At 46.5% G+C, this 16,474-nt stretch overlaps 1 protein-coding gene across 1 annotated transcript in view; it reads right to left on the bottom strand.

The window, feature by feature from the left end:
• The window catches only part of LOC119373937 (uncharacterized), a 38,718-nt gene that overhangs the window by 7,193 nt on the left and 15,051 nt on the right, over nucleotides 1-16,474 (bottom strand). The window contains exons 4-7 of the mRNA XM_049411200.1: nucleotides 12,612-12,677; nucleotides 6,900-7,045; nucleotides 6,771-6,808; nucleotides 2,433-2,538 (exon numbers count right to left, since the gene is read on the bottom strand). Coding sequence (XP_049267157.1) covers nucleotides 2,433-2,538; nucleotides 6,771-6,808; nucleotides 6,900-7,045; nucleotides 12,612-12,677 — 356 coding nt within the window. The remainder of the gene's footprint in view (nucleotides 1-2,432; nucleotides 2,539-6,770; nucleotides 6,809-6,899; nucleotides 7,046-12,611; nucleotides 12,678-16,474) is intronic.

The raw sequence follows: 16,474 nt of genomic DNA on the forward strand, positions 1-16,474 counted from the left end.
ATTTCTAAGGGCGCCCTCACGACGGGGGGCAGAAAATAGCGCCCCTTTTCATTTCTTTCACGAACCACTCTCTCTCTCTCTCATTGCGCGTCTGCAGAATCTCGTTCGCCGACACCATCGCATGATTTCTGAGAGTGTAAAGGGGAGAGGCCACAGCGTCTTACCCAGCCCCTTACACAGGCACGAACGCGCTAGCGCATGCCAGCACACGTGGTTTTGTCTGCGTTACGCCAAGCTAGGACAGCGTACGGTAGCCCGGACCCCTAATGTGCTCTGCACGTATCATCATATAGGCGGTCGAAGAACAAGACGAAGACTTCTCCTTGGCGCGAGCGCGCTTTGCGCGTATCATCATCAAGGCGGTCGAAGAACAAGACGAAGAAGACTTCTCCTTGGCGCGAGCGCGCGCTCAATATGCTACAGATGGCTATGGTAGGTTTTAGAAAGCGGACGGTCGCCAATGGAACTACGGACAAAGCCCAGCGCAAAAGCTGCTTCGCATATAAAACATGGTCACATTGTGGTACATCGAGCGTGACGTACACGGAAACCTCTTGCGACTGCGGCTTGAATTTCCAACGTCCACTGTAGGCATTCTCGCCCCAGCCAGGACAAAGCACATCACTACCGCGCACCCTCAATGAAATAGGAATGAGTGCCCGCGGGACTGCGAACCATTACAACCATGACATACGCCAGAAAAATATATCGTGTAAAAGGGCACAGCTTACCCTTGCGCAAGCAAACGCCGTAACTTTACATAAGTCACAAGGGCCACATACGACCAGGTGGTTTTGGGATGTGCCATCCACTGAAATTGGTCTGCGTAGCATTTGCTAAGGCCACCAGCCTCGATGGCCTATACCTTACCAACTCAAAAAGCGACTTCAGTTTTGGACGTGTCGCCGGCTCTATCGCCACAGTCTGTCGACATGACCCGGCTAGCAAACAAGCATTTAGACATTGTCTTGAACCGGGCTACCATCTTCATTCGGTGCCGCGACCGCAACGGTGACCCCACGCTCGCCGCTCTCAACGTATAGTCCGCGCACGTGCACGACCTCGAACAAATGTATGTCCGTATAGCATTTCCCCGTATCTTTAGCGTCATTTCGTAACGTTTCGTTCAACGCAAAAAAATCACCGCATCTCCACGAAGTGAGTGATGATGAGTGGGCGAAGCACGTAGGGATCGTTCGGTGTTACCGTAAATCACCCGTGACTCTCGTGTATTTTTCACTGCAGCGTGCATTGTGCTGTCACATGCTTGATTGATGGGCGTTGGATGATGGGCGTTCGTGTTTTTGTAGCGTTTTGTCATTTTATTTTTGTGCTTATTCACCTTTTGTTACCGTATTGATGTTTTGTTTTTACAGTGGTTAGTCATGTTATTTTTGTGCTCGTTCAACTTTTGTTAAGCTTTTTGCACATATGTTTTCGGTTTCGATTGTACACGGTGCTGTCGGTTTCGGTTTCGTGCACCGTGACGGCCGGACGCGGATTTATCGACAAGCCTCGGGCAACAAGAGCAAGTAGACTTGTGCTTGGCGCGAGCGCGCGCTCACTTATCATCATCAAGGAGCTGGAAGAGCAAGAGGAAGAGGATTTCTCCTTGGCGCAAGCGGTGTAGGTTTCGGTTGTGGTTTCGTTTACCGTGACGGCCGGACACGGATGGACGGACAAGCCTCGGCTTTAAGGTGCTTCACCCCTACATGTTACGACACAGTCACCTTCATGCCGCATACTTCGCATTACATCGATTCCCACGATATGTGGGATCTTCCCAATTTTATACCATTGGTTATTCAGGAGCTGCATTGTTCAGTCCGATTGATTCTTTGGCGTTCTAGGAACTACCCGGATTGGCCGAAAATTTCGTTGGCGAGTTTGCTTGCCTAGTGCTAACCTTCATTCTTTCTTGTAGTTTTCGGTTTCTTTTCCTTACAGCTGGCCATATTTTGAACGCGTTATTCACTCGTAACAGGTGGCGAGATCGATAGCTCTGCCACCTCCCGCTTGGGAAGTACAGTTGAGTGATGCTTCTCTTCATGACAGCACACGTGGTGCTGCGTCACGGGCCTGTAGCCGGAAGCGATTGTGCTGCTCTGCTATTTTTCACAAATACTGTAGTTTTCTACTGTACTGAAGAGTGCACGGTAGTTACAGGGAGATGAAAGGAAGCATTATGTTTAATCACTGCTGGTCGAATTGATAACTTCATCAGCCTGACAATGCCCACTGCATGGCAAACTCGTCTCCCATTTTTCTCAAATTATCCCGTACCTATGGTTACTGCAGCCAGGTTACCTCCGAAAACTTGCTAATCTCATCTACACAACTAACTTCTGGCCTTCCCCTGCCGCGGCTTCATATACACTTGTGCAACTGATCACATATACCTTTGAGACAGGTGTAATAGAGCAAAGACTTACGCATGTAACATCACTTTGACAAGGTGATTCACAATGTCGAACACGCCGTCATCCTTCACAACTGCAATGCTCTGTCCCGTGCACATGCTTCCACGCAAAGCGAAACCTGTAGCATAGGAATTTCAGAGAGAGCGATATTTAAACACTTGGTAAGTACTAAACTCACATTGAAGTCTAGCTTGCACAACTGATAATTTGCTTTCTGCAGCGGCTTTCCTAGAGCATACATTTTTTTCAGCTATATTGGGCGTATACTATGCTTTTATGGATAACTCACAATAAGACACCAGCACGTTTCGTTTTCCTTAAATGGCTGTTCCTACGAAAGAAAAATGGTTCCAGCACACAACGTTTGAGCACCAAAGGCGCGCACTGAAGGATCTGGGGGAAGGGGCTGCGAACTCCTCTAGAGCAAATATGTGAGTTGAAGCACGTGCGACAGTGGCCGTCGGAAATGGAAATATTCGAACAGTATGTGATGCAACGTAGAACACATAGGATGACAATATAATAATCTATCTAGGACGCTCTGTACTTTACGTAATGTGAAGTCAGCTAAGGAAAATATTGATGCGTATGCCGAATATATCTAAGGACATGTTAGCACTTATTTATACTATGTTTTATCTTTGCTTAGGTAATACCTGTACATGAAGAATGTGGATACAGTTGTGCCGATAAGTAAATGACGCCGAAAACACACTTGACCTGTCCTGGTGGCAAAAGCTTTTTGTGCGCGAACCAGCGGACTCGTTATGTTCTGGCAGCGCCAGAACACGGTGTAACTAAAGGCACCGGCGAGTGTGAGCCAAATATGGTGCAATATGCGCGACTCACACGTGGGCATAGGTCGAGGAACTCATACACGATTCGGCTCTCTTAGGCTCACGCAGACTCAGATCGGGCCGTGAGTCGAAGTCTGTGTGGGTCAGGGAGATTAATATTTTGGTGAGTTTCAGTCCGAGTGAGTCCGGTTGAGGAAAACTTTCGTGAGTCGAAGTGAGTCCGGTCGTAGAAAATTTCAGTGAGTCTGAGTGAGTTCGGTTAAAGAAACTTTTGGTGAGTCGGAGTCCGAGTGAGTCCTGTTGAAGAATATTTCAGTGAGTCGGAGTGCGAGTGAACCTTGGGCGTAAAATATCTTTCTTGAGCGAGTCTTAGGGAGCGTAGCATTTTTTGCCGGCCAATGCATGCGGGTCGCATAGTTCATTAGCTGATCAAATTATGTATGACTGTAAGGTATGCGTACCAAATGTTAAGACTACAGGCAAGGAACGCTGGACTTTATATAGGTGGATGGATGTTGCTGAACCCTTTTTATCAGCCTGCGGTTCACATACCTATCCGCAAGCTGCCCACAACGCTGCATACACCGTTTTCACGGTGCATGCAGCGCTGCCCTAGCGGTCACACGCGCATATTCGATTACTTGCTGTCTCCGGCGGCTTTCCTGAACACATTGTTTTCACGTTACGTGGGGTGCATTTGACAGATATAAATACGACTATATGAATTATAAGTTGTAGAGGTCTGTCATGCACAATTACTCGAAGAAAAGTTATTCCGCAACTAGGGACATACCTCACCACCAAACCCGAAAAAAGGAAGCGGTGAGTTTCAGCACATCTCGCCAACTGAACGGCAGTTGAAGGGTACGTGACGGAGAAAAGGAAGAAAATCATAGCTTTGCCGCAACGGCGAAGCAGTGACTGCAATATCGACGAAGTTCTGCAAAACACTGCTTTAAGCGAATACGGCTGCTCCAGAGAGCGAAGCGGTTTTCGCGATTTCTGTCGTGGAAATGCGTAGTGAGGGTGAAAGCACAGCACGTGTACGTGCTGTCTAATCATGTCTGTCGAGATAGTGCGCGCGCCACCTCTAGTGGCCGCTCTGTTATGATCAAAGTTCGCGGTTGCTGCTGGAGCGACGCAGCCCCCCTCCGCCCACTCTCCCACCGGAGTCCCTTCATGATCCTGCGCCTTTCACTCTCACTGTCCCTTCAATCCCCAGTCCCCCGTGAGTGTATCGGTTGAGGTGTCCTCACTTGAGAGACAGTTATCGTGCACTCTACACCCAATTTTCATTTTCATTTCCTTCTTCCTTTTAAGAATCACCCCCCCCCCTGACGAAATACGGTCGGGGCGTTTCCTCTTTGCTTCAGGTGCAATCGATGTCAAGCGTCGCACGCTACGCTTGACATTGCATGCACTGTGCATGCGACGGAGATGGCCGGCTCGTTTCATCCGTGGTTAAGTCGCGTTTGCCTCCGACGCTCGCGCGCTTTTACTAACACGTAGAACATGCGATGCACGGGGCGTTGTTGTCGATTTGGGCTTTATGCGGAACATCACGGTGACAGCGACGGCAAAGGCCCACCCAAAGTGTCATGTAATTGCCATCTCGCTAAAATAAGATGGCGAGGAGAGGAGCATGTTATGAGGAGCTCCTATGCTTTAAGATCCGGGTGGAAAGAATATGAAAACCGTAACAATGAAGCTTATACGTTTTTGTAATGCGGCAGGTGTTTCTTTTTAAAAAAATAGTTTCCTCGGGATAAGCACAATTGAAGAATAAATAGTCTCTCAGTTCTTAGCCTATATATGATAAAAGTCCTCACAAAGGTAACTGGGATTGTCATAATGAATGTTAGAACGGCACTGGTAGTGGCACTCGTGGCCTTGAAAAGCCTGTTGACACGACTAGTACTTCTCTTAGTTCATGACCTAGGAAATAATTTGATAAATTCACTATTTTATACATTAGCCTCATTGTAAAAATAAAAGTTATCCGGCCTATTTTTCTTGTAAGTGAAGCTTGGAGTGAGAATAATTATTTAGGTTACCTAATAGTGCTCTCTGATATCACCATGAAGGAAATCACCTGGCTTCGCGGAGGGCTTAATCCGCGGCTTCACATATTGTGTGTTTCTGTAACTTAATCTTCACGGAGGATGAAAGAGTGCAGATAAGGTGGTCTCAGGTGAAACGACAGTTGATACATGGCTGGTTACTGTTAAAGCCACCGTTTCGCTCCATAAAACAGCAGTTCATCGTAACCAGCCCCCCCTCCCCCAATCTCGAGAGTCGTGAAATGTATCACGTTCAACGAGAACCCAGGGACCGAAAGAAATGCAGGATTTCTGATTGAATGAATGAATAAAATTCAGTTGATGTCAGTGTGGCACTTGAAATGAAATTTTTACACCCGACCCTTCACATGATCCCAGATATCAACCAAGCACGGTACGCTATTCTGTGAGAGATTCGATAGCCCAAAGTGACCATTACTTTTCCCATATATGGGCTACCTAGAACAAGAGCGGCATTAGGTATGTGATCTCCTGGAGAACAAAAAAGACGGAGTTTGGCTGTAATGAACATTGCGTATGCATTTGGCTTTATCAAAGGTCATACACATGGAAAGTCATGCAGGGTAACTTGTTTGTTATTGTGGGCTGGGCCTCTTTACACTGCCATTCCCATTCTAGTTACGCCGTATATACGAATACGGGCAGATGTATACTTCATGTGTATTCCTTGCGCGATATACGCGTTGTGAGCGTCAATTAACACAGCTGCGAATGTCTCATATTGCCAACGATATGTTCGTTTGGAATATTTCAGATGCTTCCATGCCCATCCCAACCACGCGTTCTCCAAGACTCCGGCTAGAATTAGTGTTGCCGCTGTCACACATTCGAAGGCAAAACAGCGAAATCTTCAACCTAGGTCGTGCATGATGTCGCCTCCTTTCACTCATATCCTATATCATATAACATTACGCCTTTCAATACCTTTTCAGCAAAATAGGACACACTCCCTTCTCAAAACAACTGAAGCGGATCACCACTCAATCAGCCTCACGAGCGTACTGTGCGTGTCACAGCAAGCTGGCGTCACTTTTCAAAACGTCTAGCCCTCTACCCCATCGTTCTCGCTCGTAGCATCCTTTCCGATTCATTGCCAATCTCACGGGGTGGGTTGCGCCAAGAAAAACTACCAACCATATGAAGGGGAAAAAGAGCCTCGTAAAATAAGAAAAATGCATAGACGTTTAGAACTATACGCTCGATTATTCGCGGTGGAATATTCATCGCGCTTTCTGCGTGTCCTCCAATCGTCCTAGAATTGCGAAGCTGCGAAAATTTGTATTTAGTTATGAAAAACGACAGACACAAATACCCCTATCACTATTTTGTAAGATGCTGAAAGATAATGAGAAAGGTGCTTGTAAGGTGATGAAAGTCATGAGGAAGCGCTAAAGCTTAATCACTGGCTATTGTAGGGTAAGAAATTCAAATTATTCGATCAATTCGCGTCCTATTGTTTCTTAAATACTTGCCATTGTTAGGAACACCGTATTTCGTCACCAGTTGTCGCCTGCAATATGCAACAGCAGTGGTTTATAAAAAGGCATGATTTCGCGTGTCGTAAATCAGAATCGCATAAATGTGAACTTTTTTTTACTTGCCCAGTGACGACGACGATCAGGTCCTTGTGGTGTGTATGTCCTTTAGAATTCATCTTTAAGAGCGATATCAAATTTCTATAAATGCCGTCAATGGACACAGGTCTTCCGTTTCTTAAGAAAACTGCGCTGCTTTCAGCTGGCGTAAGCTTAAACACAAAAGAAAGTTTGTCCTTGAAACTGTCAAAATTCCTGGAGCTCCGCATATTTCTCATGAATTAACTTCCACAGATATATACAGCCACTACGCAAATAATTTCTAATCCAGCAGTTATGAGTCAACCTTCGAAGGAAGATACACGATATGCTAAAAAGCAAGAATTCGGGAAAGTTAAAAAAACAAGGTTTCAGGAAGGGTGCCATACCATTGGTCACAGCCATGCGAGAAGGCAGGTAAATGAGAAAGCAACTGAGTTCCAGGAGCAATTTTATAGCGCTTTCATAAACTACTAAAAGGTATTCGACTCAGTAGAGATAGCTGTCGTCTTTGAAGCACTGCGTTACCTAGGAGTACATGGAATATACAAACATCTTAGCAAATATCATGAATCACTCCACAGCTAGTTTGCTGCACAAGGAGAGCAGTTCACTGAGATAGAAAGGGGGCTCAGAAAAGAGACGCCATCTCTCAAACGTTGTTCACTAGGTGTTTCGAAGCGTTCGGCCGACTAGATCGTCAAGAAATAGCAGTAAATATTAGCAGACATTATCTCAACAACCTAAGTTTTGGACACAATGTACCGCTCTTATGCAATGTTGCAGTCATCACGACGAATTACAAAACTTGTGCGAAGACCTAAAACCGAGAAAGCACTGAAGTAGGGCTACATTTAAATATGCGAAAAACGAAGAAAATTATTTATAGCCTGTGGAAAAAGCAAGAGTTGGCGACTGGGAAGTAAAATCTCTAGTCTTTATAAGAGTACTTAAAGCCAACACAGTTAACGACAGGGGAGCTTTCTCATGAAAAGGAAATGTACCGAATTATAAGCATGTGCTGGAGCGCTTAAGGCAGATATTCCTTGACCCAGACATTAAGGGAGACTTTCAAATGATCGGTAATTGAACACTGTCCCGAATGAGGAAAGTTTAAAACCATTGTGTACTGCCATAAATGCCACATGGGGCGGAAACATGGAAGTTAACAAAGGAACTCGAGAACACGTTGAGAACCACGAAGAGCGCCATGGAGCAAAAAAATGAGCCCAGCTTGCACTAAGTCGTGCAAGGCTGGTCGCAGCATAGCTGGTGGGCACATAGCTGGTCCTGGCTCGGCTAGACTTGTGCCCTGTCACCTCTCTCGTCACCCCCCTCCATGAGTGCTCTCTTTATTTATCTTTCTATATATCTGTTTCTATCTATTTTTATTTTCTATTTCTATATTTCTCTTCATCTTTCTTCTATGCCTTTTTCTCTGTCGGTTTATAGCCGTTCTCTCCCCTTATGTCTTTTTCTTCCTTTCTTCCCTTTCTTTCTCTTTTTATTTCTTTCTTTCGCTCTCTTTGTACTCGTTCAACCCTTCTCATCATCCTCATTTCTGTCCTCCTCTCCCTCACTCTCCTCTCCCACCGCATTGCTAACTATACTATACAAGGCGGTACTATGCTCTGCTAGCGTGCCTGGACTGCCGAGTGGTTAAGGCGCTCGTCTTCGGATCGTGGGTAGGCGGGCTCAAATGCCTTTCGCCAAGAAACTTGTTTCCCCAGGAAATTCTTTATTTTATCTTTCTTTCTCTCTTTTTCTCTCTTTCTTTCTCCCTCCCTGTACAAGTACTCTCGCACATCAGAGTTATTGCATACGGCGCCGGAGAAATCGGAGCACGTGTTAAGTGAGCGAAGCAGAAGATGAAGACGACGGCGATGAAGAAGAGGACGACGAGAGCGCGTGCCGGTTCATGATGATGATGATGATGATGATCTCGGCAGAGACAACGAATGGCTTGAACAGCTTCGCTGTTTAAATGATTGGCATAACAACAAGAGGCAAGAAGAAAGCGGAGTCGAGAGGATACAAGCTATAAAAGAAGAAAAAAACAGCACCTGGACAGTTTACATAATACGCAGGCCAGGCAAACGTTCGTTGGAGCGACGGGTGGATACGAAGGAATGAGAGACGTAGCCGAGTACGGCAGAGGATTAAATGCAGTAAAGAAATTCAGGAAGTTCGCAGCCATAAAATGGAATGAGCTCGCATAAAATGATCAACATTAAAGGCCATTGGAAGGAACCTTCGTCCAGCAGTGGGCACCAAATGTTGATAATGAAGCTTGGGAAATGACGTATAAATTACGCGCACTTCCTATAGATGAGGGCTCTATAATGTCATTTTACAGGAAAAATGAACAATTATTGTGAATATTCTCAGGAGCATTTGCGAAATGTAGTGTGCAGTGCGTTGTTGATGTTTTGAAACTGCGAGCATTGAATTTGAAACCACAAGTTCAATAAAAAATGCTCCAGAGGCACCCGTGTGCGCTGTCGTAGTAATCGAGCTACAAATTGCGAGAAACCAAACCACCAGGCGCTTGTGGGTGAGCCTCGTCGTGCACTGTGGAGATAAATTTCGGGAGTGTACCGCGATGACACATTGGTGGCAAATGCAGATTAATATCAGGGTGCCTTAGTAACGTCTGCTGTAGGGCTAGCTGATGCATAGCTACATAGAAAAGAAATTTTTAGGCGCATTAGAGGAACACGGTGTTCCCTAATTGTCTCTTTTCGAAAATCAGTGAGCTTTCCTAGCTGATAGGATGTAATTATGCGTGGTTAATATCTTGCAAGCTCTTTTTCTGTGGTATTGTGCACATGCTTAAGGGTGAATGAAACGATGCATCGGAATAGTAAAGTTCACTTGTTTGTGTGCGTTCGTGTGTGCCTATTCATTCTTCCGCGTTCCTCTTTTGTGCTTAAGAATGACTTTCTATGAGCAAAGCTTCAACTTGGGCCAGTTCACATGGCATTCCAGTGTAATGGCGCTGAAAAGGCGAGAAGTACATAAGATAGAGAGTACAGGACTAGTATGTGCGCATTTTTTCCGAATTATTTTCTAGAGATCATGTTACAATTAGAGAATGACTACCGAGTTTTATTTACTGCTTTTTTCGCGTACTAAGAATCCTCAACTTTGCAATCATTTCATACCTTTACTTAGGCCAGTAAAAGGTGAAGAGCGCTGCGTTGCAAGCCGTTCTGTTACTTAATAAGAGTTCGAACTTGCCATGCGTCAGCTCATTTTATCGATAGCAGGAGATGCTCATAGAATACCAGGCCATATCACATGTATCACGTGAATTTTATAAAGTTTCCGAAGGCCAGCATGTCCCAATTTAATGAGAATTTTCACAGAGGCGTTTGAGATAGAGGCTTTTGCAGATACCTTTACGAAAATTCAAAAACTTGTTTTCAAAAGAATAGTAATCAGGAAGAGTTAAGTCTACATGTTATGTCATGTAGACTATAAATCATTGCCACTATTTGTCTCATGCGTTTCAGTTTTTAATATGAATCCTTGTTGGACCCCTTCAAATGTGGACTACGGAACCATTCTATACGCACAAACAACTCGTATCGCTTGTTTCTTCTCATTGTCCGATTTCTGCCAGTACTCATGCCTTATTACGCTCGGTAGTAACTAGCCAAACTGCGTACCTTCATTTTGTCATGGCAAAACTTCTATTACTGCAAGTTCACTTTACAAATCGTGTTTGATCATTGATCCGATGTAAAATGCACGAACACGACGACAGACAAGACACACACACACACACACACACACACACACACACACACACACACACACACACACACACACAAACTAGTACAGAGTGTTCATGCGGGCTTGTTGGTACATACTGAACTAAGGGTAAATAGTGCTACAACCGCACAAAGAAAGAAGGGACAGGGCCAAGCGCTGCCTGTGAGAAATACACACACAGGTACACACTTACACACATGAACACACACGCTCACCAGGGCGCCTTGTGTGTGTCTCTCTTTGGTCCGTCTTCGTCTTCGCGCCTTTCGCATGGGATCATGAAATACCAACACGCCCATTCGTCCGCCCTAACATGTTTCATGGTGTTTCTCACTTATTTATTTACTTTGTTCTACTGGAATCTATTGTGGGCTATTGTTTTCTCTAAAGAGTGAAACGTCTTTGCAATGACTGTTCTATCCGCATGATCTCATTTATACAATAGTGCAATAGAAAAATTTCAGTTTGCGCACTTCATCTGGGCTCTAATTGTGAAATATTCGCATTGTTTCGAGCTTTAGCAATAGCCGCATATAGTTAAGTTTGTAAACGCTCTCGCCTCTAGCAGTTCAAGACATAGTGGGCGTCAATGGTACAGAGTGCCTGCTTGAATGTCGACGTCCCCTTACTTGGCCATTCTTAAACGAATTTGATGTTAAGTCGATTTGTCTTCAGATCTCGTTACACTGAGCAATAAGTGAGCGCCAACATAGATGCATGGTGTGTGTGGTGTGTGAGTGTACGTGCGTGTGTATATGTGTACGTGTGCGCACGCGTGGGCGTGTTTACGTACGTGAGTGCGTGTGTGTGTTTATGTGAGGCACTATTTCTACTCTTGTTAATTCGACGCGCCTTGTGTAGATATTTTCTATTGCGTTCTATACTGCTTCTCTATGCTGTTGTCACCTGCGCAAGGCAGTGAACGCAACAAAGTGCACGATTCTTTGCAAAACGGGCATCACATTCCTGAACATGTGCACCTCTGGTATAAAAATAAAAAAAAATGTTCCAACCGAGGATGCCGCCCGGGTCCAAGGGCTTCAAGCCGTCACATGACGTCATCATCATCGACGGAGAGTGGGACGGGACCGGGGTTAATCCCCTCTTCCCCCCGCCTCACCCGGGCTTTTTAATAAAGTTTATTCACTCACTCACTCCAACCGTCACTGTTTATTCATGCTTCCTAATATTGGCGATACGCGAAATGAACGATTTTGGCTAGAGGGATTTTTCTAACGTTACCAAAGTTTGACTCCGATTGTAATAATAATAATAATATCTGGGGTTTAACGTCCCAAAACCACGATATGATTATGAGAGACGCCGTAGTGGAGGGCTCCGGAAATTTCGACCACCTGGGGTTCTTTAACGTGCACCTAAATCTAAGCACACGGGCCTCAAACATTTTCGCCTCCATCGAAAATGCAGCCGCCGCGGCCGGGATTCGATCCCGCGACCTTCGGGTCAGCAATCGAGCGCCATAACCACTAGACCACCGTGGCGGGTGACTCCGATTGTCTGCGAACACTAGTCAAGTGCAATTTGTTTGCAACTAGTACCCCGAATTCTGATGTAGTAAGAATATATCGGCGAAGGGTGTACCAACGTTGGGTCATGACTGGTCCAATGCGTTGCCTAGAATTTTTTGTTTTGCTGTTTCCGCAATTAAACACTGATGCAGCCATTTAGATCTTAAGGCATTTTCAGGGAAGAAAAATATAATATTTGAATTGAAAGAGGCAGCCTTTCGCCGCATTATTTCGCGCAATTTGTTACCGACGGATTTTTCTAAACACCTGCCCCAATGGCTTCGCGGATAACGAGGCCTCGGCACTGCGTACTCGCATGAACAATCGTGGTGCACGGCTGTGGTATTGAGAATATAGATATAAAGGATAACAGTGACATTGCTGCTCGCTGCTCCAGGAGAATGAGACCATAGTACTGAGGCAGCGTACTTACCGTATGAAGACCCTTAAGGATGATCTTGAATGGTCCTACTCCCAACAGTGCGAGACGCCTCGATACCTAAATGAAGGCTTGACTAAGTGACAGTACACTTCTTCATCGATACAAACTGCCATGTCGTTTAGTAGCACGAAAATCACGTGGTAGCGGAATGACCATGCTGATTTTCCTCAACAAAGCCACAATGAGGGGCTCGTTCGTCTACACTGTTTGTCTATCGACGTTTCGGTTGCGAACCAACCTCCTTTCTGAAGACAAAATCTAAGTCCTACCACAGAGCCACGCCCATGACAAAATTTAAGTGACTTCAAAAAAAATCTTGAAACAACGAAACTGGTGTGCTATGCAGGATGGCCCGAGTTTGGCAAAACTCGTAATCTTTCCGAGCTCTGGCGACATCCCCTTTTGAACGAGCTAACAGTACGAAAAGGTCAAATCTATTCCTCAGCGCACGATGCGTTTCATTGGTTACGATGAAACGCGGCGTCAAGTCAAGGGAGATTTTAGCGTGTAAGATAGACGGCGCGTTCACACATCCAATGCCATCATGTTTCACTTCAGCTGGCTCAACAATCAAGAGGACTGACATTTCCCTGTTGCGATAAACACTGCTTGTTTTATCACAATTTGTTAGACAACCACAATCACTCTACAGTTCATAGGTGACCATGGGCAACTTTTTCTAATCTCTTGCAATTTTGCAACTCGGCAACTTTTGCAACTTGTGGTCATGCTCTCTAAGCCGCACATTTACACACCTGCCGGTCTGCCCATCGTTGGCGCGACTACATTACATTGCCAGTGGAGAAGTTTGGAGAGTGCCCCACACAATCGACAACTAACACCCCTCTCACAGAAGATGTATTCCTGGTTCGACCAACTTTAAGTGACGTGCTACATATCGCCTGCGCTTAGCATTTCTGACAATGCACGCGGCTACGCTGATGTTTCTGCCACTCGACTCTATCTAGCAGTGAATTCTTTTTACTGCTTTTTACTGCGCCCTATTTGTGGAATTTCGCGATCGCAGACACCGCTGGAAAATGACGCTAAGGAAAGAAACCTCTCACGGCAAACGCGTGAAACCGGCTGAGTTTGAACATGAACTGTACTATACATTCCTCTTTCTGTCCGTTTGCTTGCCAGCCCCAGGGGGGGGTGGGGGCATGCCTTCGGAATGCCAAGTTTCTGCAGCAACACTCACGCCTTTACCATGGATACAGTTCATTATGCTTAGGCAGCGGGGTCGCTCTTTTGCCAGCCCGCGTTCGGGGTACTTGCTGATGTCTGCCCTCTCTTTGCTTGCTCCCACCGGACTCAGGTGCGATTGCCTCGCCTCAGGGTGGACCTCTCTATCGTTGTCCATGAACTTCACACTCGAAGTCTCAAACGTACTACAGAGAAAGCTATTATGAGATAACAATAAGGGCCGTTTTTGGCGCCGTAGTTGTCCGCCGCTGCCGCCGGTGTCCGTGACCGCTATCGGGCGAATTAAAAAAGAAAAGAACGAAATAAGAAAACAATTCCAGAATGGAACGGGGTTCGAAGGTCCTGTGCGCTTGAGCCCAGTATTCTACTTCAGAGCCATGCCAGTTCTTGAAACAGCCTTGCAAAAAGACACTATACAGGCTACATGTAGGCTAAAAACCACATTGACATATGTAATGTAGTGTAGTAGAAGAGTAAAATAAGAACCAGGCGTCACATAATGCGAATTGCGCAACGAGTAGATTGTTGAATGCTTCCAACCCATTACAAAGGGATCTGCCATAATTCTTCATCGTCATCAGCCACAGCATCAACCATGTGCACACAGTACCTTACAGGTGTTTAGCGGGTACCGAGGTTGTCCGCAGAATGACGAAAAATGGCATAGTGGCTGCTTCCCTACTTCACAAAAATTATGACTTATAGCGTAGTGGGTCCTTCGCCAGTGCACTTCTATTGGTTGCCAAGAAAGCTAATAAGGCCCCCATGATCCATTTATTGAGGGTCTCATTAAAGTTCTTTCTCTCTCTCTTTTTCACGTTAAAGTATGTTATATAGCGTGGTGTGAGAGTGGAAGAACGACCGGGCGTCACACAATGCAAAATACGCATCTACTGGGTCGTTTAAAGCTTCCAACCCATTACAGAGGGCTCAGCCATAATTCTTCATCTTGATCAGCCGTCACAACAACACAGTTCACATAATCTCTTACAGATGGTAGCTCGCTTCTCCGCTGAATGATGAATAATGGCGTAGTAGGTGCTTCCCAACATCATAAGAATTATGATTTGTGGCGCAGTGAGTACGTTGCTAGTGTACTTGCCCCAAGAGAGCTTATATCAGGCTCTAGAAATGCCGCTCTTCCAGCTTTCGCTGTGACTCTGCGCTTTCCGCAGAGGCTTCGCGTTTTTTTATTAACTCCGTCGGAATAAACTTCCGACGTGTCAATGTATCCATAGTGTTAAGCGGTTTAATGGACGGGACTCGGCGACAATTCGCTATGGCGACAGTCCAGGCCAAAGCACGGGCTCCGAGAGCGAGCGGCGTTTACAAGAGGACGACCCACTAGGAGCCGCTGGAGAACGCAACCGTTTAACAGTACCAATTGCTTCGCCACAATGACCCCGGGTACGAAAAGGGAGCCGTCCGGCGACCTAACAGCTCGTCACTATGATTGGGTCATAGTAGGCCTTGAGGCGCTCCACGTTGACTATGTCGCGCCCTCGACGGCGCATGTCCGAAGCTGGTTCGATGGGTTCGATCAAGTAGTTGACCGGGGATGTGCGCTCGACGACCCGGTATGGGCCTTCGTATTTCGGCAGCAGTTTTGAAGAGAGGCCACTTGCAGTGGTAGGGACCGAGAGCCATACGAGCGCTCCAGGGGGGAACGTGGGCTCAGAAGTGGTGGTGCCGTTGCGAATGCTCTTCTGCAGCTCTTGTTCCTGCGTCGTAAATGTCTTGGCAAGCTCGCGACACTCTTCAGCAAGCCTGGCTGTGTGAGAAATAGGCGCACACTCAGATGGATCCGGCTTGTATGGAAGTATCGTGTCGATGGTGTGCGACGGGTGCCTTCCGTACAGTAAGAAAAAGGGTGAAAAACCAGTAGTGCTCTGAGGGGCGGTATTATAGGCGTAGGTGACGAAGGGCAGAATGGCATCCCAATTGGTGTGATCAGCGGCGACGTACATGAACAGCATGTCGCCGAGCGTGCGGTTAAAGCGTTCAGTTAGGCCATTCGTCTGCGGGTGGTAAGCAGTAGTTTTGCATTGACAGCATGGCACTCTTTTAGAATGGCTTCCACGACTTCCGATAAGAAGACACGGCCTCGATCGCTGAGAAGCTCTTGGGGTGGACCGTGACGCAGTATGAATCTGTGTAGTAGGAAGGAGGCAACATCGCGCGCTGTAGCCGCTGGGAGGGCGGCGGTTTCGGCGTATCGCGTTAGATGGTCAACAGCGACGATGGCCCAGCGGTTACCAGCCGAAGTCAGAGGAAGGGGTCCATACAACTCGATGCCCACGCGCCCAAACGGACGGTTAGGGCAAGGTAATGGTTGTAGACCTGCTGGCGACACGTGCGTTGCAGGTTTTCGGCGTTGGCAATCGAGGCAGGAGCGAACGAACTTCTGCACGTAGCGGTACATCCCACGCCAGAAGTATCGTTGTCGTATGCGGTGGTAAGTTTTGGATACCCCAGAGTGCGCGCATTGCGGGTCAGAGTGGAAGGCTTCGCATATTTCAGAACGCAGACTGCGGGGTATTACTAGTAGCCACTGGCGGCCGTCGGCGTTGTAATTGCGTCGGTGCAGGAGGTCGTCACGAACGGCGAAATGGTGGGCTTGACGACGCAACGCGCGAGTGGATGGTGTT

This window comes from Rhipicephalus sanguineus, chromosome 11 (assembly GCF_013339695.2).
Source record: "Rhipicephalus sanguineus isolate Rsan-2018 chromosome 11, BIME_Rsan_1.4, whole genome shotgun sequence".
In the NCBI taxonomy this organism is placed as follows: Eukaryota; Metazoa; Arthropoda; class Arachnida; order Ixodida; family Ixodidae; genus Rhipicephalus; species Rhipicephalus sanguineus.